At 42.4% G+C, this 25989-nt stretch overlaps 2 protein-coding genes across 2 annotated transcripts in view; one reads left to right on the forward strand and one right to left on the reverse strand.

Annotated features, from left to right (window-relative positions):
• The window catches only part of LOC119442891 (lon protease homolog, mitochondrial-like), a 33764-nt gene extending 19834 nt beyond the window's left edge, over positions 1-13930 (reverse strand). Inside the window, 7 exon segments of the mRNA XM_037707941.2 lie at positions 939-997; positions 2915-3047; positions 7679-7896; positions 9835-9863; positions 10192-10311; positions 11040-11128; positions 13284-13930. Of these exon segments, the coding sequence (XP_037563869.2) occupies positions 939-997; positions 2915-3047; positions 7679-7896; positions 9835-9863; positions 10192-10311; positions 11040-11128; positions 13284-13907 (1272 nt within the window). The 5' untranslated portion in view covers positions 13908-13930.
• A 264-nt stretch (positions 13931-14194) lies between these two features.
• LOC119442893 (ras GTPase-activating protein 1) overlaps positions 14195-25989 on the forward strand; it is a 63487-nt gene continuing 51692 nt past the window's right edge. The window contains exons 1-8 of the mRNA XM_037707945.2: positions 14195-14633; positions 15321-15470; positions 15841-15976; positions 17481-17551; positions 17792-17909; positions 19081-19165; positions 20996-21140; positions 23927-24002. Coding sequence (XP_037563873.1) covers positions 14458-14633; positions 15321-15470; positions 15841-15976; positions 17481-17551; positions 17792-17909; positions 19081-19165; positions 20996-21140; positions 23927-24002 — 957 coding nt within the window. The 5' untranslated portion in view covers positions 14195-14457. The remainder of the gene's footprint in view (positions 14634-15320; positions 15471-15840; positions 15977-17480; positions 17552-17791; positions 17910-19080; positions 19166-20995; positions 21141-23926; positions 24003-25989) is intronic.

The following is a 25989-nucleotide window of genomic DNA, read 5'->3' on the forward strand; positions in this document are numbered from 1 at the left end:
CAATGACTGCTCCTTTACTACACTGTGCCATCACCTTAGCATTCAGCATATGGCATGTGCCATCTCGGAAGGCATTAAATTCTTCCTCTTAGGTGCATACAAGCACATAAACCTTTGTCTAAAGAAATCGAGCCACTAGTAGAACAGGAGCTAACTGGTGAAGTATAGCGGCTAGATGTGCTGCTTTGTAGTGTAAAGACACACATGCAAGCTCGCACATCGTTTTGTCTGCACCAACCCATTGCTAACATGTATTTCATATGCTATAGTACTAAGTAGCACATATAGCATTGCTGAAGGCATTAGGAGCATGAATGTTGCCGAGTCCTGATTGCACTGTGTTGAACCTAGTGCTAAACCTCTGGATAGTAAGGGCGAGGGTTCACCTCCTTTTTCAGAGCTCTCATATAGTGTCGATACAAAGTTACAGGAAATGAAAATAGGCGGCATATGTTTCATTAAAAGCAGTGCAATTGTTTGAGAGCTGGCATCAGCATTGAGACAGCTCAGGCTTGATTCTTGCTGATGCCTATTTGGTGCCTTAGATAGTTTATAACAACATTTATTGTTTCTATGATTCTGCTCTCAGTATGTCGGATGCATACACAGATGCATACACCATACAGACCTATAAAACAAAGTTAGTGGACAAATCAGGCTTCTCCACACAGCACCCCTTAATTTTGAGAAGCCAGCTTTGACAAATGCTTTTTAAAGAGCTACAAAACCACAGACCATACAATGGAGGCATGTTTAAAATACCCTAAACAAGCTAACTACTATAATGATATCTGTGTGGCGTGCAGTTGAATAAGTGTTGCAATTGTCTGCGCTGATACTTCAAATGGATTAAGGCTTTCGGGGTTAAGTGACATTTCAGAATTTATGTCTCACCCTACAGAAGCACAATCTACAGAACAAATGTTCAAAATGCTTACATCGGTCTCTTCAAGGATCTGTTGGAGCTCATGAGATTCAGCACCGGTCAATGCCGCACCTAAAATGTTGAACAAGGATGCCAAGCACATGCAACTGAATGCCAACTACACTCCAGGGACCCAAAAATGGCTTTTGGTGAAATTAAACTACACTTAAAAGGAAAGGCAATCGAGGCCCCCTCATACAGAAATGAATATATTAAATGTAAAATCTATACAATACTTTCTAATGTGTTTTTAACACCAGAATAAAACAGCAAGGTTAATTCAACCATGAAGTTTCTTGTGTATCAAAATGATATCATAAGAAGCCAACAAACGACGACACCAAGGAAAACGTAGGGGAAATTACTTGTACTTACTAAATGAATTAAAGAAATGATAAATTAATGAAAATGAAAGTGGATGAAAAAACAACCTGTCGCAGGTGGGGAACAATCCCACGTCCTCGCATTACGCTTGCGATGCTCTTACCTATTGAGCTACCGCGGTGCTGTTTCCCCATCCACTTTCTGGAGTATTTATGTTTTACTACTAGAACTAACCCTGGGAGTGTTAGCCAGCACCACCAGTGGTACACAGGTACAAAACACAGTGACAACCAAATCCTCTGAAATAGCAAAATATAAAAAGCTAAGGCATTACAAAGTTCGAAAAAACAGATACAGTTCTTAAATGAACAAGGAAGGTGATGTTAAAAGCTACATATTTTTCTTTTCGAAGACAGTACCTCATCTTGTAGCTTCTTTGATCACATGATCACTGATAACAGTTTATTTCTTAGTTAAACTTAAAATGGTGGGTAACACCTACCTTACCTAACCAAACGGATTCCAATGCTGAATACAGGACAAGGAACTAAGTGGACAGTTTAAAGCACACTTTTGGCTATCAGTTCAATTCAGAGCCACACTTTCAAGCAGGGACAACAATAAGTGTTTAAGTCACAGTGGTAATCATCAAGCAGAGTACACCAGCACAACAATGACAGATGAGCGTTGAAATTACAATGCACTCTGTTGCCAAAGCATATACAAAATACATTAAAACCTCGTTACAACAAAATCACCATGACAGGAAATGAAGTTCGTTATAGGCGGCATATGTTTCATCAAAAGCAGAGAAGCTTGAAAAAGCCATAGTAATGCAGGAAGTAAACTCCAATATTCCAGAGGCTCGTAAAGCTCCATTGGCTTTATCATGGACAAATGAAATGCGAATAAGCTTGGGGTAAATTGAATTCATTACTATTTCGTTTCTGTTTTCGAAGTTCGAGTGATGCCGGCATGATTTCGGCTTGTACGCATAGTTTAAGGTTTGCTCCCCCATTGGTGACAGAATAGTAGCATTACGAAATCACATTGTCATGGTATTAGTATTCATAAAAGTGTTCTACTTAATATTCCTGTTCACATTTAATTCGTCCAAAATGCACTGAAACAATGCTGTGCTTGAAAAGGGCAACATGATATCAGCGAGATTCTGATGACACCTGTCAGCAGCTGCTTTGTCTGTCAGTCACGATCGTGTGATGCAGCCAGTTCCGAGGAGCTTTTGCCATGTGGTGGCACGTTCTTCCCAGTGACTCAGTGCCTGTAGAGGCTGACATGAAGAAAGGCAGAGTGCTACCGTATCTGCTGTTCTGAGCTGTCTTGTGCAGATTTCCTCCATCACATTTCATACTAAGTGGAGTCTGGTGCCATTCAACTTCGAATATTCTAGTATAAAATGCATCCAGTGCAGTCGGCATCTCATAGAGCATCGAATAAAGTGATTCTGTTATAGTGGGGTTTCACTGTACTTCGCAAGAATGTTTCAGGAGTCCATTACACATTTCACCTTAACAATGATTGCAAATGTCCTATTCCCATAGCTACAGAAATAAAAAGCAATAAGGTGCTGAAGTTTGAAGGCTCAAAGTGGAAAGTTTGCTGGTGCACATGCATAATCGAGCAGATGGATGCGCATAAGCTTACCAAGGTCTGACAGGTACACAGGGTTGTCCACTACACGCTGCCCAGCCTGGATCATCTGCTGAATGGATTCTCGGTACAAGGGATTCAGTGCAATGATGTCACGAATGGTCTTGACTATCTCCTGAGTGACTGCCTACCATAAGATGAAGGCAAATTAAATGGGGCACATGTTACACATCAAGACATCATGACTAATAGTAATATCTTAGTACAGCATAACGGATTGGGCTAGCTAGTATTGCATCACTTTTGTATTAAGCATGAACATTTAATGGAGACACAGAGAAAAGGAAACATGAGGACAAGTGCTACTGTCAACTGCTATGGTTTATTTTGAAGAAACATTTATAAGAACACAACCCTGAAAACCCAAAAGAACATGGAAACATGATGAAGAACACAAGAAAGCATGACAATGAAAAAAAAAAAACACACATAAATCACTGAGCGTGCATGACCATGCATTCCAAAAACAGCAAATTCTTTGTTACGTTTATCGTGGTGTCTTCTCGTTTCTGTGTTTTTGTTAAATGTTCACGCTTCACACTAAAACAATGTCAGTAATAAATGAGCATGTGGCCTTTGATAGCTACAGCATTGTGTTGTAACAGCTGTCAATAATATTGTTGACACTGCAATCACAACACACAAGAACCATGCCTGATTACAACATATGTGAACAAACTCTCTCACGATGCTGGTGGTTGCAACAACAGCACTGAAAATAATTAAAAATTGTGGTGTTTAATATCTCCAAACTGCACAATGGGTTATGAGGGATACCATAGTGGAGGGCTCCGAACTAATTTCGACCACCTGTTTATTTTTCATGTGGAAGCATTACATAACCCATTACGCGAAATTTTGTTGGCGGCAGTGGCGTGTCCGAGCGATGGTACCAAAGATGGCTGACCGCACAAAGAGTAAAAACACGTGAAAAATGCTCATACTGACGTCAAGTCTCTCTGCGAGGTTCCTCTAAACTAAGTAAATTAATGGCTTTGAAAAGAAAATCTGGTACAGTTTGGTCTGGGTGCAAATTGAAGCCGAGCCACCGGGGTGCGAGACGAGCACGCTTCCCTGACGCCACGGCGGTGCCACGGTTCTGGCTGACTAAAGGTGTGCCTAGTGCGTGTGTTATTGCACACATTATGTCGCAGCCATCTGGCTGACTAAACGTGTGCCTAGTTACAGTGCCCTAGAAGGGTGCAGTGGGCTTACTCAGCCGCTCCTCTGATGCAGCTAGCATTGCATCCAAGAGGTGGCGCCACAGGCAACTTCAATGGAAGCTTTGCTCCCTTTGCTTGCAGAAGCTGTCATTTTCCTTGCGCTTCTGTTGACTTCAGTTTGAAGCAGTTCACAGCCTTATTTGTTTTTAATTTTGGCACACTTGAGCTTCTTTACATATCTTTAGCAAGCACTATATTTGTTGAGGCCACACAATATTTGCCACAATAGTACCTTGTGGAAAAGGACGAGGGCAACACTTGGGAGATCTGCTGCCTATCCTAACCGCTAGACTTTTTATGCAACTAAGTCATCGCCGACGGATATTGCTTATGCGGAGAGGGCCTCAAAATTTTCCAAATTATCGGGCAATTGTAAAAAAATTTGAAAAAAAAAAAAATCTAGTTGAATTGGAGGGTCGGTGACCAAATGTACGGTTTCATGCCGTGTCGACCTAATCTGAAATGATCTTGTATCAAGATTATGTCCTGGTAGTTCACCAGTGAATTAGTCTGAAAACAGCGCGTGCATCATACGTCTTAGCTGAGCTAAAGATATGCAGGTATGCTAGCCACGTTTGTGCCTTTGCTTAGCTAAAATAAAATTGTATACATGGCCTAAATATTTCCTTGTTACACTTTAGTTGTTTCACGTATGACAGTAGCCTACTGCATTTATTATTAACCATCATTATGCAGTTAACTTTTGTTATGCTTATGTACAGCCATATAGGGGTAAACTAAATGATGATAACAGGGCTGTTGTTTACACGAAGCTTTTATTTCAAAGAACTGAAATACATATAGCCATTGATTCATGTGCTACACCTCATGTGTAATGTCTCAACCTCAGCTGCTTGGCCCTCTGCCACTTTCCTGCCTTGTCCCTGTTAAGTCCTTTCACATAAAAATGAAGACGTGTGACAATGTAAAAACTAATTATTTTAGATGTGAGGGTAGGAGCGTACACATTGCAACCAGTTTGGAGGGAAAGTCTGCTCTGAACAATTGCCAGCATATCTATAATGCTGTCAGTGTAGCTCGCTTTGACAGAAGCATTCTGTAAAGAGATCCTGGAGTTTTTTCACGAAGCCATATAATTGACTGGAGGGATAAAGGAGGCCTCCTTGGTTACAGTAGTTCGTTAGCCGAGCAAACTGAAAACTTCCGCCTGGTGGAGTCACAGTAAGCAGCTTGATACTTTCTTGGCATTTTGTACTGGCATTGACAACACACTTCCGCGCCACATAGCCCGCAATGTGGTAAGTAAGCCTTGAATCGCTTCTGGCCACGTGCTAGTTGTGGTCTTATCCCACTCTTTCCACCTATTTTAATCCTTCAGGACGCCATACAAAGACAACTTCAGCCCATCCTTCACGTAAACGTAGCCTGCTTGGCACGCAGGCGCGTAACAGCGGTTTTGTCGATGTCGCAGCATGGTTCAGCCACTGCAAAGCATACTCATCTCTTGCATGCAGTGTGAGACAAAAACACAACAGGAAACAAAAAAAAAAGGACCCCATGCGATGATGTCCACAGCAAACCAACGCAGCTCAGAAACTTGGGCTAATATGCTCAGGCCGCTGCGACGCCACTCCGTTCCATTGAAGCCAATGCCAGTGCCGCGCCCGGGCTGTTGCAGAAGCACATATTGTCGACATTCGCGGAGCTGCCGCACACCATAGCCTCCACCGGCGAGTAAGCCCACTGCCTTCTTCTAGGGCACTGTAGCCTAGTGTGTGTGTCATTGCACATGTCACATCACAGCCATCTGGGTGACTAAAGGTATGGCCTATTTCACCAAAGGGGCTATAATGCTTTCGCATTCCGACCCGCAAGCAGTCTGAAGTGTCTCTGCTGAATTTTGTTGTTTTTTAAATTTCGAAAGTTTGCCTTGTGGCACAAAACATGTGAAGCATGCATACTACACGTACACGTATACAGTAATCCCTCGTTATAACGAAGTCAGCGGGACGGCAAAAAAATTCCTTATAAGCGGTAAATCGATATAAGCGACCACTCAAGAAGAGCTAAAGCAGTCGAGCTGTAGTTGCGCCACAAGTGCGAGGAAGTCAAAATACAATGCATTCAGTGAAGCAAAAGTTTATTCACGTACAAAAAAGGCAGTGAGCTTTGGCTGTTTCAAGTTCTTACAGGGCATGAGCAACCCCTGCTCTAATTTGACCAAGCATTGTGTTTGTTGTGCTCAAAAAACGATTAGCCGCTCATTGTGGCTAAGCAGCGCGATCGTGAAAGCGGAACGGTTTTGCAGTAGGGGCTTTGCAAGATCACTGGGCAATATTTTCCTGAGGTGTGCAGCTGTGAAGTTTGCAAAACGAGAGTTTTCCTGCGCACCGTTGTCGACAACACTGTGCTAATTCTATAGTTCGAGCGTCGGTGCTCGTGCACCGTCGTGTCCACGCCATTGACAAATGTCTAGGAACAAAATTTGATGACCCTACCCAGCATTTAGATCGTTTGTCTAAAGCCGGATAGCGCGAATCGAGCATGACCGGCTTGAGAAAAGTACCAGCTTGCATTGACCCGCCATGCTGACAGCCAGACTCGCCGCTGGTGACGCTGGGATTTTTTGTGTTTTTGGCAAGTTATCGGTCGATTTGCACTAGGCAGTCATCGGTCATGGGTTTGGTACTTTTGTGGCCTGTTCTGTGCCTGCATAAGACTAATTTGTCAGCGGTATTAATTTGGCACTGCAGTGTGCAAAAGGGTCACCGCCGGCCTCCACTTGCCACTTCGCTCTAAGCGGGTCAAGCGCTTTGCACGCTTCGAGTAATGCGACTTAAAATGCATGCATTTGGGTCGGGAACAGAAGGAACTTCGAATAAAGCAATATTTTGAGTAAAGTGATTTCCTTAAAACGAGGGATTACTGTAATTTGTTGTGTTTGATGAAGTGCAACCTGGGTTATATGGTGTGGTCCATATATCCGCAGATGCTGCGGTTCTATAGCGTGCACCCAATGCACGGTACACGAGCGTTCTTGCATTGTGCTCCTATCAACCAGCGCGGTCCCCGTGGCCACGATCGTACCTGCGACCTCATGCTCAGCAGCACAATGATATAGTCACCATGGCAAGTATGAAAATAATGAGTCATGCACTGGTGCATTGTTGCTATAGTGGTGAGGTCATCATATTCACATGCATGACATATGTCCTCATGTGCACAACACAGCAATTTCCTCTTTTTTTATTTTGCTGAAGGCTATTTACATAAGGGCCCATGCCCTGGACCAGTCTACTGAAATGCAGCAAACACTGCAATGTGCAGTAGCTAATTTATCATGTCTCAGCTCGCTTTGGCGCTAACTCCATACCTACAGTAATGACCACACTTAAGTAGATGTGAAGCACAAGTTTGTTCCTGCACATTGGCACTTAATATGTGAGGCCTTGATAGTATGATAACCACTAACTTTTAACAATATCTTGACTCCCCCCTCAACTTACAGAGTTCCCATCCTTGCACCTTCAATAAATTCATCCATTCAATAGGAAGAAATAGCCAGTTTACTTACTTTCATTTCCTCCGTGATGACAAACTTTTCATGAGGCACATTTTCAACTTCTGCTATCAGAACTGGCCCCATGGGGACGGACACAGCTGGCGAAGATGCCTGTCCAGCCTCTGTTGCAGGATCCTCAACAACTTCGCCTGAGGAAACTGCATTGGCAGGGCGACCATTTGCATTTGGACGTCGTCGTCTTCGGTTTGATCTTTTTGCCTCCTCACCTTCTGTTGAACAAAAGAAAAAAAAAAAAGAAAGAAAGATACAACCTTTTATATAAAGAAATTTCATAAATAATCAAAGGGGCGTAATCAATCACATCAAGGGATACTTTTAATCTTGCTTTATGTAAAATTTAGTGCAATATCTGAATGGAGTGTCAGGGGGCCTGTCAATTCACAATACGATGTGAAAATAACTAAGAGGGGAGATGTGCCATTTTTACTGTCACGTCCACTATCCAGTTGAAATGCACTTAAAGTGACATCCTTAAAAGCGGTCAGTTAAGAATACAGCTTTAGAAGACAAGTACAGCCAACTTCCTTTACTAATTAAACACTGGATAATTTTATGTTGAATTCAACGGTGCTCAAATGTTTGGAAAGACACCTGTGTTTTTAAAGCACTTCTTTTTAATTCCAACTTCAATTCTTTTGAATGAATGTCCAGCAGGTCGAGCAATGTCCACCAATGATTGAATTGCATGCGAATAACTCGCGCGCTATCAATGCAGAACGTGCAGGGGGATTATAGTGATGCAGAATACAGTGCCCCTTTTTCGACAAATTTGGTCGCACGTGGCGCATGTGATCTCCCAGACGCTTCAAGACTTCCACGTAGAAAGTCGCACTGACAGTTTGACCTTCAGGTTTAAATTCATGGTATACAATTCCATGGTAGCAAAAAAATACGACCAACATGACTCATTTTTGCTTTGTTATCGCACTTATTTGGACTTGGCTAATCTTTATTTTTCCATGCCTTGCTCTATAACTTCAGCTCGATGTCATATTCGTAAATGCAAGTTTTCTCACCGGTGACAACATTTTGCAAGATCTCCTCGCTGTCATCTGAAGATTTCCAATCAATGCAACATTAGAGAGTTTTAGAATAGGGCTTTGCGTTTGCGGATAGCGTCATGCACTTATTAGAAATATTAAAAATAAACTATACCATTTTATGATAGGAAGAGTAATTTTGAGTTTCGTATTTTTGCGTTTAATTTTAATTTAGAGGTTATTCTATTACCAGCAAGCGATTTGTTGCACTTAATTTTGAGCAACCAACTTTACCTGCCTTCACCAGCCAAGCTAATCCATGTTTGGCCTACGAGCAATGAAATCGACAATCGAATTCGAAATCAGCGGCGCCTAATGAATCAATCTTCATTACACACGTTAGTTGAGAGAAAGAGATAACCGCAGTCACCACTTCTCCTAGCTTACGAACTTCACGCGTTACCACGAATCGAGCCCAGTTTGGTGCTCGGTTCGTGCCGTCGCTTCGATAGGTGCCGTCACTTCGATGGGTGCCGCCATGTTTGTTGATGCAAAGCTTTTGAGGCAGCTTTTGGGGCTCCCGCTAAATAAGTGAAATAGCGTGCCCGACGCAAAACCCAAATGCAGTTTGCATCTCGAGCATGTGCAGTGGCTTCGATGCTATTTCTTTGAGGCCCCTCTTCTAAAACTCTCTATTCTTTTTGTTGTAACTTTTGCTCACAAGTCAGCACTTTCTGCCCCATCTTGGTACACACCTTTTTCAATCCCAAATTTTCTGTCAAAATCTGGTGAATAGACGATTTCCCCAAACCAAGTGCTTCTGCTATCATTCTAACAGTCGCTTGGTGGTCATTGAGCACAAAAAGATGGACGCGATCAATGTTTTCACGTTCCCACCAGGTGGAATGCCGTTCTGATCCCTTGTTCTGTCTGTGCGTCGATATCCATTTCGACAAAGGCTAAAAATGGGTTGAATAATAAGTGCATGCATTAAATTCTGCTTTGTCATATAGCAGTCAGGCTCATACTAGAGGTCAACCAGGTTCTTTCAAGTAGCAAGAGTGAGAGTGGTGTTTCTACACCCTCTCCCACTTTTTTGCTGACTCACACCACAAACTATTGGGACACACCACGAGCTATGCAAGACCTCAATAGCAGAATGCTCACCTTCAACAAGCTGGCGGATAATCTTGACCCTAAAAAGAAACAGACCACGAAAGGTTAAAGTAAGCCTCCATTTACTTCAATATTTATTGATTGATTTTATTGATTTTTCAGATACTGCCGACTACCTTTTGGCAGCCAAGGTAGGCCCTCATATGGTCCTTAATGGTCCTCATTAGTCATTACAATAAAATGCGCTAGAAACAAAACCTGAGTGCACATAAAAAACACTGTGCAGGCTTGTTTACTCACCAAAGAAACACACACACACACAAAAAGCTTTTGTTTATCACACAATGACCTTGAGAAAGGTAAAGAAACTTGTAGAATGCCATTATAGACTTTTCACTAAGCATATACCTTCTGTGGGCCATGACAATCATGCGCAGCTTCTCTCCAAGGTCCTGGAGCTCATGAATCTGGACAAATGTTCCCACACTGTACAGGTCATCCAGCTTGTCTACCACTTCAGATTCATTGCTGCATTGACGGAAAAACAAAAAACAAAAAGGAAATAAGTGGTATCTAAGTAACTCAAAAAACAACTTGTGTTTAGTACAAATGGCACAGCCAAATCACAAACGAAAGGTCACCACAATGACTGAAAGACAGTCTTCAAAAGCAAGTAAAATGCTAATTCAATGTCTGTGCTCTGACAAGTGGCTCTGTTTTGCCTCAGAACTCTAAAAAAGTACAGAAAAAGCTACAGTAGCAATTTGCTGACAGACTAATTGGAAAAGCTTAAGCTGCACTCATTACACCACTCAGTTATTATGTGAGCATACGTTTCAGTGCCATGACCCTCACTTCAAACGTGCTCAACATCGTTTCTTACATAATTACATACATACCCCAGCCTGCATCAAAAAGAAGTGTTCAATTGTGGGACAAGTATAGGGTTCTTTTCTCTATCACTTTTTTTTTTTTTTTCAGGAACCTTGGCACATCAAAGGAATGGAGGGCAAGGTTTAGGGCATGCCAAGTGGTCGCCATTTCAAATCTACACCTAGCAAATGTCTACCCTGTGAATCAATTCATCAGCATTTAGGCTTTCAAATTTTTCTCGTGATTATTCATAAACTTTACCTAGGTGCTTGCTCTCTATTTGTACAATATGCAAAATAATTAGAAGACGTATGCATATTTTTTTTTTTTTTTGCCACACCAGAGCAACTTACTTTAGACTTTGCAGAGATGCGAAGGCTCACCTTTCATCACGCTTAAGAAACACGCCAGCATATGGTTGGTTGAGGCGAACTTTCCGTCTTATCAAGTCTACAAGTGCCGGGTTAGAAACCTGTAACATCACATTTTGTAAGATGGTGTTATCAACAAAGAATATTGCATAAATGTCTATTGCTCAATTCACCATGTAATTACACAGAGTGACAAGAAAATGTTCATAAGATGTCACAGTAAATGTGCAAGCTTTTTCTATGTCACTTATATGAAATTGCTGGGCCAATCAGAAAACGACAGGAATTCAAATTGGGAGCAAAGTAGAAATTAAATGGTTAGAGGTTAATATACGAGGTGTGTTCAAAAAGAAACCAAACTTTTGAAATAGCACGCCAACCGGCAGAGGGAGTGCGCTGCGGCTACTGAGCGCATGTAGCGGCAGGTTTAGACAACAAACTGCCATTTGCCGCGTTTTGCTCTGACCATTAGCTGGCGAGCTACAGCCGCTGAAGTAAGCACATGAACAAGCTGTTCTTCAGATTGGTGCCAAAGGGACAATGAAGGAATTGGAAGAACAGCGTGTGTGTGTGTGAAGTTCTGCTACAAACTTGGGGAAAACTTTCACAGAGACATTTCAGTTGCTTAGCCAAGCATACGGGGAGGACTGCATGAGTCGCATGCAATGCTATGATTGGTTCAAGCGTTTTGAAGATGGAAGAATGTCAATCGGGATCCCAAGCCTGGACGACCTTCCACATCCACAGATGATGACCACGTCGAGAGAGTTCGAACTGTGATTCATGGAAATCATCGTTTGACTGTTCGAGAAGTCGCTGACGAAGTGGGTATCAGCGTAGGATCATGTCATGAAATTTTGAGTGGCAAACTTGGGATGCGTCGTGCCAGTGTGAAATTCGTGTTGCATTTGTTGACTGACTAACAGAAGCAGACCTGTGTTGAAATCAGCCAGGAACTGCTTGCCGCTGCCAATGACGATGAAAACTTTCTTAAGAACATCATAACAGGTATTGACATGGGTTTATGGCTATGAGGTTGAAACGAAAGTGCAGTCATCGCAGTGGGTGGCCAAAGGTTCTCCTCGTCCAAAAAAAGCACGCATGAGTCGGTCAAAAATGAAGGTGATGTTGGTTGTGTTTTTTGACTGCAAAGGCATTGTCCATCAGGAATTTGTGCCACATGGTCAGACGGTAAACAAAGAAGTTTACCAGGGAATCCTAGCACGTTTGAGAGATACTGTGCGCAGTAAGAGGCCTGAATTGTGGGAAAATCAGGCTTGGATGTTGCATCATGACAATGCCTCGGCTCACGCGTCACTCCTTGTCCGCAGCTACTAGGCGAAACACCACACTCCTGTTGTACCCCACCCAGCATATTCTCCGGACCTAGCCCCAGCAGACTTTTTTCTATTCCCCAAGCTGAAAACCACCTTGAAAGAATGTCGTTTCCAAATCATAGAGGAGATCCAGGACAATGCGAGGAGAGACCTGCGCGCCATTCCAGAAAGTGTGTTCAAGGAGGCTTTCCAAAAATGGAAGAATAGATGGGAAGAGTGCATTGCCAGTAGAAGGGACTACTTTGAAGGGGACAGCACTTAAAATGTTGTACCATAAGCAGTAAAGGTGTTATAGCAAAAGTTTGGTTTCTTTTTGAACACACCTCGTACATCCGACAAAGTTTTGTTATCGCTATGTTTCGTATATGTATCTGTGTTTTCCAACTGCTCCTTGTCATTGCAAACTGCTCACAGGAGTCAAGCAAGCGATAAGAAAAAAAAAAAAAAAATAGACCTCTGCGCTGCTGCTGCTCACAAAAATAACTGTGCACTGCGTTATCAGTGCGTGGCCTTGCAGACAAGGCAGTACCCCTTTAGAGCTTTCAGATAGCGTACCTTCAATGTTGAGGACGGAAGCTGCATGTCAATATGTAATGCACACATACGCGAAAACGTCTCCCCACCAGTTCTTAACTACAATTGCGCATCGCCTGTTCGGCGCATTTGCTGCTTATTGTTATTAATGTAATAAAACTGTGTCGGCACAACGTTCTAAAACAGACACGACGACGTCAATTGTGATAGCTTAAGGAAGTTTGAAACCGGTGGTAAAGGTTCGTTACTTTCGCATACGGAGGGGAGGCACAGAAAAACGAAGCTGCACGTGTTTCGTAACAACGAGACAGTCAACAACCATGATTTGCGTTGCATCTCAGTATCGCGGCGTGCTGGTGCCTGAATTGCGTATCAACGAACTTACCTCCACCATTTTGATAAACCTGGGAAAGACGGGGTTTCTACTGACAGCGATCACAGGAACTTGGGGCCAAACGTCAGGCACCGTTAACGCGGTGACTGCGCCGACGCCTTGATTAGGATAGTGAATAACACTGCCCTCGTCCTTAGGCGGATCATCTTCTGGAAGTTCGTTGGGTTTTTGTTGATCACAGTAAAACCTCGCGCTGTTCGTGACAGTCCCCCCGAAAGTTGGGAGCTTGTTGGTAGACTGTGCAAGCCATGGTCTCCCGCCAGCAGCATTGCCCTTGCAATGTCGCCAGGTTCCAAGGCGTGAAATCGCTGATGCGCTACTGTAGTGCCTCCAGTTGCTTCCGAACACGCCTAATCTCTGTAATAATCTTCTGGAAGTTGAGGAACCACCAACAGGTAAGACGCAGCTGAAAGCTCTCCTATGTGCTTCAGATGTCGCTGAGGTCACCGAGTGCGAGTAGCAGCAGCACTGCGATAACCACGCGCACGGAGCTGTTCTAGCTGTTGTCGTAGCAGCCTTTCTTCCAATGGAGATGCCATAATCTTGCCGAATAACCGCTGCCGTTAAGAAGTTTCGTCGGGCCGCCCGCATGGGCTCCTTCAAGAGCGCCGCCATGATAGTCTTTAAAACATTGTAGTGAAACATCAGGACAGAAAAACTTTCTGAACAGATTCATCGCTAGGGCTGCAACTGGTTGACTAAGTGGCGCTGGCTGCGCTAAATCTTCCGCAAAAGACAGCATATAGAATTTTTAAGTAACATCAAGTTAGTTTTATTCTTCTATAACATAACTCATATTTCCTATTTAATAATTAGAGGAGCAATAATATTATCTTAAATCAATAATCTTAAATCAACCGGCTTGACTCAACTCTCGCGATATCTCGTGAAGAGCGGTGCAGTGCGTTGTTCATGCTGTCTGTCAGTAGGATTTCGATTACGGTTGTTTAAGGAGTGATGCTCATTGCCGTGCTGCGCTATTGTGCTTGATTGGCGGCACGGATTTGACAGTATTGTGTAATTGAGGCACTAGGAGAGGCTAGAAGATACCAAGACCGTCGCGCAAAACAGCGTGCCGAACACGGCCCGAAGGGCCGTCTGGACGCCGATGCTGTAAACAAGATGTGAACGGTATCCTATCCAAGCAGCCGCGTCGTGCCATAAGATGGCAGAGCACGACTTCGACCCGCGGCAGCATCGAAAGCACTTCCACGGTAATGCAGTCAGCCAAGATGACGACCGAGAAGGCTGCTTTCACGATGAATATGACCCTTTCGCTGGTGACGGCGATTTGATTGAAGATGACTCGAACATCTCTCTGACAGCGCCTCCGCAATCGCAGTAAGTTGCCGCGGATGTTGAGCGTCAAGTGTGGTCGTTTAATGAATCCTTGAACGCAGTGAAGCCGCTGATGTACAGCTGGTACCACTGTGCCGAAGCATGTATTTGATCACGAGTGCATTATTGAAACCTTTCCAGCTTTAGCTCTTCTTTAGCTGTTCATCACGAAAAAATAAATAAAAATACACTGGACAGGTCAGAGCTTGGGCGATCGCTCTTGTTGGTTTATCTGCTAATGCTCGCTTTTTCTCTTCTATTCCGTAGTTAAAATCTTATCGTACTGCACAGCTGCCACTACTATTTAAGCCAGTGGAAACTGTTAGTGCAACATAAATATGTTATTCTCTAAAAGGAAAAAAAAAAGAAAAGTCTTCTTGCTCGACAAAGGTTGTCTCAACAAAGCAAGCACGAAAGCACGGCTGGAAAGCACGATGCTTTGCTTTTTGCGACTTATTAGAGTTCTGACCAAATGCTTTGTAGTAGGGTCACTAAGTAAACAGCATACACGGAGATTGTGCGAAATGGTCAGAGGTGTGCTTAGCACAATATGCCTAGCAGTGTCGTGTGACATTTGCAAGTGCACCTTGTGCGCTGTAAGAGATCTAGCCAGTGTGACAGACTGCACCTGTAAAACATATTCCATTACTATTCTGACTGTTCATTGTGCATAATAATGCTATCATCCAGGTGGTACCATGGACGATTGGACCGATACACCGCTGAACAGCGTCTACAAGCTGCTGGTGGGCTGGGCCGCTACCTGGTTCGAGAAAGTGACCGCAAGCCAGGCTCTTATGTACTGTCTTACCTTGGTCACACTGGCATCAACCACTTTAGGTTTGCATCACAGGCACTGCCCTGTTCTCATACCTTTTTATTTGTTTCATGAAGACACAATTTTCTGTTGTCTAGCTTCCAACAAGACTCTTCTGACATAACGCAGCTTTCTGTTTGAGTAAACAGTTGAGTGAAATGTGTTTAACCACCATTTTTCTACAATCTTCTTCTTCATCTGTAATTTACTGTTTTCTGGGTTTTAATCTGTTGCTGAGGTTCCCTTTTAGTCTACAAGTAATGAAACCTGCTCCTAGCTTAATATACACTGCATAGCCTTTACAGACATGGCAGATGCTTTGAAACCAAAGACATTGGAGGATGAACAACAAGACTAGACAATCTGATGCAAGTCTACTTTGCATTGACCCAGGATTACTGCTGTATGTGGTGACTACTACATCGGTGGCCGTCAGTTTGACTCGCTGTCTGACCTCATTGGCTACTACACCGGCTGGTCAGACCTGCTCAAGAAGGAACGTCTCATCCAACCAGTTTCTCCTCCTGAGGCAAGTAGTGAATTGAGTGTCAAGCATGGCATTTCCCTTTCTTGATGAAGCTGCTGCATGGTGTTTTCATAGCTGTTAAAAATTTTTTTTACAAGTCAGTGGCTGAATGCTCTTGTATTTCTTTAAACTCGAGGTTATCATTTTTACTGCACTGTTTTCTTATGCTCTGCGTGTAATTTTTGCACTTGTTTTATTGAGCCTAAATTATTGGATTCAATCAATCAATCATTTGTTATTATACATTAATACAGTTACAAAGTAATAATAATACAGAAGGAGGTCCCTAAGTAAAAACTGTCAGGGGGACCTCCTGTTATTACATGCATAAAATGTAGAACATACGATTAGCAACTAAGGTAAAAATAGCGGGAAAATACAAATCAATATAACCAAAGTAAATAAACAAGACATCATATCACTTAAGGCTTACGATTATGGAAAAATACAAATCCACATATTAGAAGTAATTAATCAAACATCTGTTAGTTGAAGATTACACAGAAATACACAAAGAATAATTGAATAAGAGTTACATTAATGGTACGCAATCCAACACAGCAACAAAATGAATGTGTACTAATAATATAGAAACACAAACTGAGAAAAACAATGAAACGTGGATACACTATAATGTATGCACGCGCACACACGCACATATACATATTAGTTAACGTATGTTGTTAGTAAAAACTGTTTTAGAAGCCGACGAAAACAGTGTAACGAAGGGCATGATTTATTATTTGATGATTTGATGGCAGAGAACGAAAGGCATAATTTAATATTTGATGATTTGATCGCAGAGAATTCCAAAATGAAATTGCAGAAAAGAAGGCTGTCATTCTACTGTAGTTAGTGTTTACTTTTGGAAGCAAGAGGTTATTATTTTCAGAAAACCGTGTGTTATTTGTATTGTAAGGTAGCATTGGGGGAAGTAACTCAGTTAGAATGTCACAGTTTCTGCTTCTAAACAATAAAAGACCTAGTTTGAGTTGAAATGTGCAGGCTAATGGTAGAATTTCAAGGGTGCAAAAAATTGATCGTGCTGATGTGGTGTATGAGCTATGGGCAATTATTCGGACCGCCCGGTTCTGAAGGTTATTGAGGGATGTCAGGTGTGTGGGGTATCTGTTGCCTCATGATGAAATACAGTAAGTAAGGTGACTGTTAATGAAAGCATAGTAAAGCGATTTTAGAATATGTTGCTAAAAACAATGTCTTGTTCAAATGAGCGTGTGGAGCTTGGACATGTCATACGTCATAATTAAGCGACATTTTTATCGCTTTTAGTCTCATTTGTGAACAAGGCTCCTGTGTGGGAGCTGAAACTTTAACCTTTACTAAATATTTTGTGGTCGGTGTCTTGTTTTGTTTCGTTATGTTCCATCCTGACCTAACGGTATTCCGTCACACTCTCAATTTCATTATTTATGATGGTAGCTTATTCTTTTGCGTTACAGATTTTCTTGTAACACTACCCTTTGCATGTTTTTTACGCTTCCTGTAGCCTGTCAATGACAAGAAGCGAGCCATAGCAGTGCTGCCGTATGTGAAGATGGCTGACACAGATGAACTCAGGTCAGTGACATGCTAACTACATTCACCTGGAATCTGGTTATATTTTTCGCTGTTAACTCTGTTGTACTTTTGTCCCAGTGATTTGTCCTAATCCATCAGTCCTAATGAAAGTAAATTCCAACCATTAAAGCTATCACTTCACACTTTGTGAAAACTACTGTGTGGCTCATTTGCTGATTGCTGTGAATGTAACAAGACCAACCAGTTAAAAAAGTGTTGCTTTTCTCCACTGTGGTGCAGCTTCCAGAAAGGAGACATCTTTGTGGTGCACAATGACATGGGTGACGGCTGGCTGTGGTGCACCTTGCATCGCACTCAGGAGAGTGGGCTTGTCTTCAAGGAGCTCTTAGAGGAACTGGTGAGTAGAAATACTGCATGCCCATGCTGCTAAAATGTGGTCTTTTAAAGCATGCAGACTTTTAAATCCGCATGCTTTTTATACCACAGTGTGGGATCTCTAGTGATTTTGGTAACAAAGCACACAGTATACAGTAGTTCGAACACACAAAAAGGGCATTTATGGCTCTTTCTATACAAGAATGGCAGCTAGCAGAAATATGTACAAGGAATAGTTCCTCAATGGAGAGAATCGAGGAAGTTTGACTTGCTAAGAAAGGATACTGAGTGAATAATGTTCGCCTATGCCTGACACCGACATCTAGGTGTTTGCGGGTGCGTTTCCACGAACGGAAAGCCTTCTGCAGGTTAGTCCCGCAGAGCGCACTGATTATTGATTGGTTGATCTGCATACATTTCCACCCCTTAGCCAAAGTGAAGGAAGCAAATTCCTTTTGCACCCATGTAATCCACACTGTCAGTTGGTACACACATTGCAATACTCTTGTCACGGCTGCATAACTGCGGCACCGACTTCCACCATTGCATGTGTGTCATGCGGAAGAGCCGAATGTCAGGAGATTCAAGAAGCCATGCGGGTAAAATGAACGGCAAGAGACATCAGATACTTGAACATCCTCACAACATGGAGCACATTGAAGTTAACACCTACAATATTGGGTCCATCTCTGTTCTTGTATTTTCAATCCGCACATTATTATTTTTCTTGCCATCAGTGGTCAACATTATTCCTGCTTACAGTGCTAAGGAGGAATAATGCTTTTGATGTGTTTTTACATTGGGCTCTTATGTAATCTGTGCATTCATACTTATCACCCCCTCTCATCAATTCTTCAATTACATGTGGTTGCTTTCAGATGCTGCTCTTGCTCTGTTTTGCTCATGCTGTATAGCTCTTACTAAATGGTATTCTAAAAATTAAAAAACAACTGCGTTGCCAGTCTGAAATTTCAGGCGAGAAGAGGTTTTTTGAACATGTGGTTACCGGTTGCGTGGCAATTAAAAAAATGCTTTGTGAGGCATCTTTTTCTTTTTTACCTGAATATTACATTTATAACACATATTTCGTTCTTCATTTGCTTCTAAGCATATGAAACTGTTACCTGCGTAGAATAAAAATTGCTTTACGTATTTGCTGTTACAGTGTAAGATGCTGTTGTCTTTCATTGCAGGATGACAATGTAGACCCAAACGAGATATACCCCTGGTTTCATGGCGACATCTCGAAGGAGGCTGCTGTTGAGGAACTTGCAAAAAGTAAGCTGGTGCTATTGCTGCACCATGATTTGCTCTCCACATTGATTTGTGTACATGTGTGTGCGCCACACTTCAACTTAGTGAAGTGCCAAGACTAAACGAGTGAAAGTTGATGCTCAATGTATAATGGCAGTGAGTAGGACGAATGCTTGGGTATGATTTCTGAGGGCATTATTACTTCTGTTGTAGCGTCTGTTAGGTGAATGTAGTCTCAAGCAGAACTCCCAGGTCTAAGTGCACTGTTTGGGTGCAATTGTTTAAAAGTTTGAGAAAATATATTAAAAAACAAGGATTAGATCAGGCTGATAAAAGCTGTGTTTGTATTGTAAAATATTCAGTGGGCATGCTTCACTTTCTCTTCGCTATGTGTGAAGAACATCGAACGTAAATTTCAGACTTTTGAAGAACTTGGCAGCTGGATGTAATATTCTGGACAAATGAAATGCGAACTACCTGGGACTTGCCCAAATTGGAGCAAGTCCCAACTTGGGCAATGGGATAAGCAGCAGTGCAAGATTGTACTCTTGCATTATTACTGTTAACAGTTACAATAAACTTTCGATAATTCAACTCCGGTTAATTCAATCCGGAGCAAAGGTCCCATCTGGTGCCCATGCATTTCTATGGGCCCAAACTTTCATTATTTCGATCCAAAAATTGGTCTTCGCCAGATAATTCAAACTTGACCGGTCAGTGCACCTGACCATTAAGGTGACCCCAATAGCAACCCTTTAAGCGGCAGTGTCTGTCTCAGTGGAGCTTAGGGGACAGTGAATGTGTTGAACAGTCAATCCCTCTTCGAAAACGGCTATTTTTGACCTGCCCTAGGAAGATTTTCAAGCAATAACAGCATCTCACAATGTCTGATTGCAATATGTATCTGATTATAAAGAGTGCCCTCTTTCTTTTTTCCAGGTAAGTTAGGTCGAGAATTGCCTGTGCGGTTCAGTCAGATATGAAACCAAAACTGTGTTCCCAGCATTCATATGCTTTACAGCATAAAACGGCTATATTGCAGCGAAGCAGACTTAAGGAAATCGGCCATCACTGTGCAACATGCATTAGACCCTTGCTCATTTTCTTGCTAAAAAATCAGGCGCGCATTACATTTATACTTTGTTTAAGAGCTTCGCATGTCATTTCTATGTTAGTTTCTGACTTTGGATACACAGAGAGCTTGCATGCGTTCGTTTGGGGGACATGTTAGAATCGGGCAAATATTGCCAAATGAATCAGTGGTGTGTTTTGGGTTTTTTTTTTGTACCTTGTTTCATTCGACCCAGTGGATAACTCTATCAATTTCATCGGTCCTGTCAGGGTTGAATTAACAGAAGTCAATTGTATTCTACGTTATACATTCCTGTTAACATTTCGCTTGTCCACAGTGGTAGGTGGCATGCGCAATGAAAGGCACACTAATGACAGTTTTGTGAGCATAAAAGTAGTTGAAAGTAACGCCTGTCAGTTCTGTTATGACCTGAAGGATAAGGCCCATGTTACTGCTGTCACCACTACTCTTTTTTGGCTGACATAGCTACCGGGCAGCAACCTTGTGTCTTGGCTTAGGCTTGGCTCTGCAATTATCTGGTTGCTGTTAAAAACACTGATCATGCATTGATTGACCTTGGACAACGGGATATGTGTGGTAGAACAAGCCACATTTGTAATTTATTGCTCATGACCTTGCTGAGTTACTACTTCAATTTCATTTCAGCTTGAGCAGCTATTTTTTCTGTCAGCTTCACTTTTTAAAGGTATCCACACCCTTGTGAGGTTCTTTGTGTTGATATGCTGTGACACCCATCCCTTTTTTTTTTTTTTTCCATGTAGTGGGTCCAGGAAGCTTTCTGGTGCGACCAAGTGACAACTCGCCGGGGAACTTCTCTCTATTCTTCCACATTAACAATACTATCCAGAGGTTTCGCATAGAGCGAAAAGGAAACCGTTATGTCATGGGTGGACGCACCTTTGACAGGTAGCGTAGCCACACTTCTCATCTCCTTTTATCATTGCAGGGCCTCTTGGCCTATATAGTGTGAGAGCCTATAGTTTTAATTCTTACCATTGCTAGCTGACTTGCACATCCGTGAACTAGAACTTTTTCCTTTAGTGTGAGGTACAAAAACTTGTGAAAGAAGTCTTAGTAAATTTTGGCCTCGACTTTAGTGGGTAGATTGCATGCAGTAAGAAATCATTATCGTAGAGGATGTTTGTCCTGTTCACATGGTCTTATCTTTAGAAAATGTTCACGAGTTCATGTTGTGTCACATCGTTGTGACTACCAGTAGATTTAGTTATTACTGCAGATGGTACAACAACATTTAGGGAGGAGCACCACACAGCACTACGACGTACCACTTTTATGTGTTGTATTCTGTGTGTGTTGTGCTGCTAGCTATAGACCTTTTCATCGGGCGAGGAGGAAAGGGCATGCAGCAACCTTTCCTCCTCTCTGGCTTATGCGAGCTGGCGTGGCGCTGCTTGGATGTGTTGCTGTGTTGTGTGCTGCAGAATGATTTGAAGATGATTTAGCTCATTCTCCATTAAATTTATGGGATGTCAGTTCATACAAGGTCATTGGGGAATCACTGTGTAGCCTTTCGGTGCAGCACTAACCACAATATTTGGAAATTTCTCTTGGGTGCAATAACAGGCGACGTGCATCATCTGCCGTGGTGTGTGTACGTGTTGTAAACTATTCTGACTCTATCAGTTTTCACTCGATGATGAGAACTGGCCTCTGTGAATTGTGAGCATGAATTAAAAAATCTTCTCCCTATCTGATCACTTGGCGTGGAAACTAAAACATAAAAGTGCATGCTCGTGTATAGCCAACCCTATGCAACCCCGAAACATCAAAGCGCCAATTGTTATAAAATATTTGTGGAAGCCACTGGCATCGTTCTCACGCATTTAAACTCTAGTAGAATTGAAATCACTATGCTATGCTTATGCTAGCCTCCTGTATAATGCCAATAGCATTACTCAATACAGCGATCACTGCGGTTAGTAAACCAGCATGGCACAGATAAGGTTGGTGCTTCAGCATTGCCTTTTGCCTTGTAAAGCAGTAATATACGAAGAATGCATGAAAAGAATCCAGCGGCTATTTGGGAGGACACAATCTTCATACGATGGGTAAGTGTGTCATAGAAGACAAGACCGAAAAAAAAAAAAACGGTTCTCATTCTTTCTTTTTTTTTTGAATAAAAAAAGAATGAAAACATGCTAACACCATGATAAGACCTCGTATGGTCGTGCCCCATGTTTGGACAATGCGCTATAGTTAGAACAAATCTAAAACCCAGAATCGACCACTGCCTCAGATGCTCGCATAGTCTGCAGACGGTCACTCGACCACTCGGCAAGTGTATCTAATTCACAGTCTACAGTGTGCTGTTATTACTAACCACAACTACTTTATTTGTGGGCGGAAGCCTCGTCCGACAAACAAGGTATTCACTCTATGTATCTACAGATAACAATTTAAATGCCGGTCAAAGTAAACAGCGCTACTTATTCCATAGCGGAACAGTACCCGTGCTGTTGGGATCGTCATATGTTTAGGAAATACTCATTGCATCTATACCACAGCTTAGAACTACAGTGAGAATACTGCAGTAAGGTCACATTACTGAAACAAATTTTCAGAAATACAAAACTGATCTCTGATGCTGATTGTAGGTTCAAACATGCGCGCACACATCACAATGGGTCCTCTGTCCATCTCAATGACGCATAAGCTCCAGCCTTGCTGACTTTAATCGTTTTAGTAGATCCCGCAGAACCCTTTCACACGTAGAAGATGCCATGTCATATTAAATAGATCGCACGATGTGAAAACAACCACCAGAAACTAATGCTAAGCATATACTTGGCATATAGCAAGAAGCGCTTCCCCAAGCCAGCATGCCGACTGCCCATAGAGGGCACCACTGCGTAAGCAATATGGCCACGTCCATGAAGAAATGATCTATATAGTGTTGCAAAAATTAACAAACCTAATCTTAGTCTTAATCTCGTAGTCATTGTTAATGAAATGCCCTTGTGTCATATGTTGCACAGGGAACTCATTCTGTTAACATGAGAAAGGCAACATGTTAGGCTTGTTTCATCACACTCTTTTGAAGCTGTCGATACGGTTGAATTTTGTTATTATAACAAAGTCATATTGAACACGAAAATACCTTAATTAAATTCGATACTTGTAAGCATATATTTGTTACATGCTAACTTACTCTTTATTATTCTTTATTTAGGACATACTGCCACTCCCATCAAGGGTTGTTACAGGAAGGGCACTAGGTGAACACAACAATTAAGTTGTACATTGAGGCTAGGTTAACATAGCAAAACCAATGCCACTAGAGTTCAAAATTCAAGTGACATTAAGTGATCAATGAACACCATAGCATAATACAGTCAGACACTTGGGCAGCATTATCAGCAAGAAACTTTCTATATTCATGTTATATTCATGTTAACTGTGTCGAGGTTCGACTGTATGCATTCTGAAAACACAATTGTGGTGTTATATGTGGGACTCTTTTTATTGGATATTGTTGCTTTCTCTATAAAGAGGTCTTCTAGGCTGGGAGCAAAGTGGATTATTCGTGGTTGTTGCCGCCACTTGCTCTCTTCATGATTTGTTAAATGTGTTTATTAGGTGCACTGACTTCTAAGAGTTTCCCGTATTGCTATTTCATGGTTCTGATCATACCACTTCTTTTCTAAAAACATTTCGGTCTACCTTGGTTTCAGTCTTGAGGCTGTGGTGAGCCGCTATAAGGTGGAACAAATAGTGGAAGGTCATGTCCTCGGAGACCCTGTGCTGAAGGTGTGTAACTGTGCTTGCAGTTGTACTCTCCTTGTAACCCTTATAACTATCCATTTTTAAGAGTTTGATACTAATTTGAACATGTAGCTCCTGGGCACATGCAGTACAGTCAACGACCTATTTTTCGGACATGCCCGATAATTCAGACGCCTTCGCGGCACCGCCACGTACACCATAGAGTGAAAATTCGGACGCAAAAAACCTTTGACGTCCGATTTTCCGGACTTTTTTCCCATGACCGCAGGTCCGAAACGGCATTTATCGAAGCCACCAGTGCCACCATTTTGATTATCTCGCCGCCTCTAACTGGTGCTCTCGCACACAGAACCACTGGCAGCAGTAGCCACCACCATGGCAACGCTAGGCCTAGCTACTTTGACGTTCGCTACCAAGCTTCTTGCTGTTCGGTGCCATATTTTTCATTGAAAAAATGCGCCAGTGTTAGCCATGGCACCGACTCCGCCTTTGTAATCCTCACCAATGGCTTCGAAGCTCGGAAAGCACGGCGCATTGCGTAATGACGGTTCCCGAAAGTCAGCTTCACCTCAATACAGCAATGTAACTCAGTGAAGCATACCAAGAGTGGGAAGGGGCAAATGTCATGGGACATGGTATGTTTTCCTTAATTATACACGTGTACACCCGCTGTCTCCTATCGCAGTACAAGCACCGATACGCGTAATAAATGTACTGGCAGGCCTTTAGAGCTATTTCGGACGTGCCTGTGGCGATTTGAGTCCAAGGACTTGGGGGCAGTGAAATGCATGCATTCATTTTTTTCGGACTGCCCGATTTTTTGGACGTTCTCGCGGCCCCTAGGGAGTCTGAAAAATTGGGTGTTGACTGTAAACCCTCAATAAAGCAAAGCTGTCGGGATAAGACATTGATTCTTTTATAAGTGGTAGTTTGTGATGAAGTTAAGAAGTGAGCCAACCTGAAGACTGAACGGTGGCTTATGGACAATACTCTTCGTAAGTCGCTGTGGCACTATCTGCATGAAATGAGTTTCATGTTCGCATGTAATTTAATTCCCACATTATGCAAATGGTGAGTCAAGTAAATGAAAGAAAAAAAACAAAGAAATGGAAGAGCTACAAGGTGGACATGCCTGTGGCGATTTGAGCCCTTGGGGGCAGTAAAATGCACGCATTCATTTTTTCGGACTGCCTGGTTTTTCGGACGTTTTCGCGGCCCCTTGGGAGTCCGAAAAATCGGATGTTGACTGTAAACCCTCGTTAAAGCAAAGCTGTTGGGATAAGACATTTGATTTTTTTATAAGTGGTAGTTCCCAAATTCGTTAAATGTACGTTCAACCGAAGCCGCAGTCAGTTGTGGTGACATGACTGGCAAAATTCTGCTGACACTCAAGAACAGCTGGCTCGTTTGTCGGTTATCATCCCATGGTACAGTTAATCCGAAGGAGCTATTGCTATGGGGTGGTGTGGCCTTTGCAGTGCTATTTGCCCTGGTAAGCTGATCTGAATAAATGCAAAAGGTCTTTGTGTGTGCTGCATTGAGCGGTCCCAGGTGAACTTCCTGCTTCGCACTTTCTACAGAACGAAGTCTGGTGCTACTGCACCTCAATCAATGTGTTCCAAAATGCACACGCTGCAGTTAGAGCCATCAAAAACTTTAAATAAAGCAATATTTGAATGAAGTGATTGTCTTATAGCGAGAGTTTGCTGTAGTTGGGTGTGCTAAGAGTAAGTGCTCCTTTCAAAACAGCACCAGCACAACAAAGATGGAAATTGAAAAGGAGAGGACAAAAAAAGGGCATTGAACCTGCAGCTTATCTTATAATATTTGCACGCCTTCCTGTGTTATATCCGTGTTTCACTGGTTCTGCGGTGGTAAACATAAGACGCCATTGACGGGCGATGCCATGTCGGTGGTGCGCGTCGTAATATTTAGGCATAACATGGGAAAGCAAATGTAACATGTGGGAAGCTCATACACGTTAATTTATTGAAACTAAACGGGACCAGCG

The sequence above is a fragment of the Dermacentor silvarum genome, chromosome 2 (genome assembly GCF_013339745.2).
Source record: "Dermacentor silvarum isolate Dsil-2018 chromosome 2, BIME_Dsil_1.4, whole genome shotgun sequence".
Taxonomy (NCBI): domain Eukaryota; kingdom Metazoa; phylum Arthropoda; class Arachnida; order Ixodida; family Ixodidae; genus Dermacentor; species Dermacentor silvarum.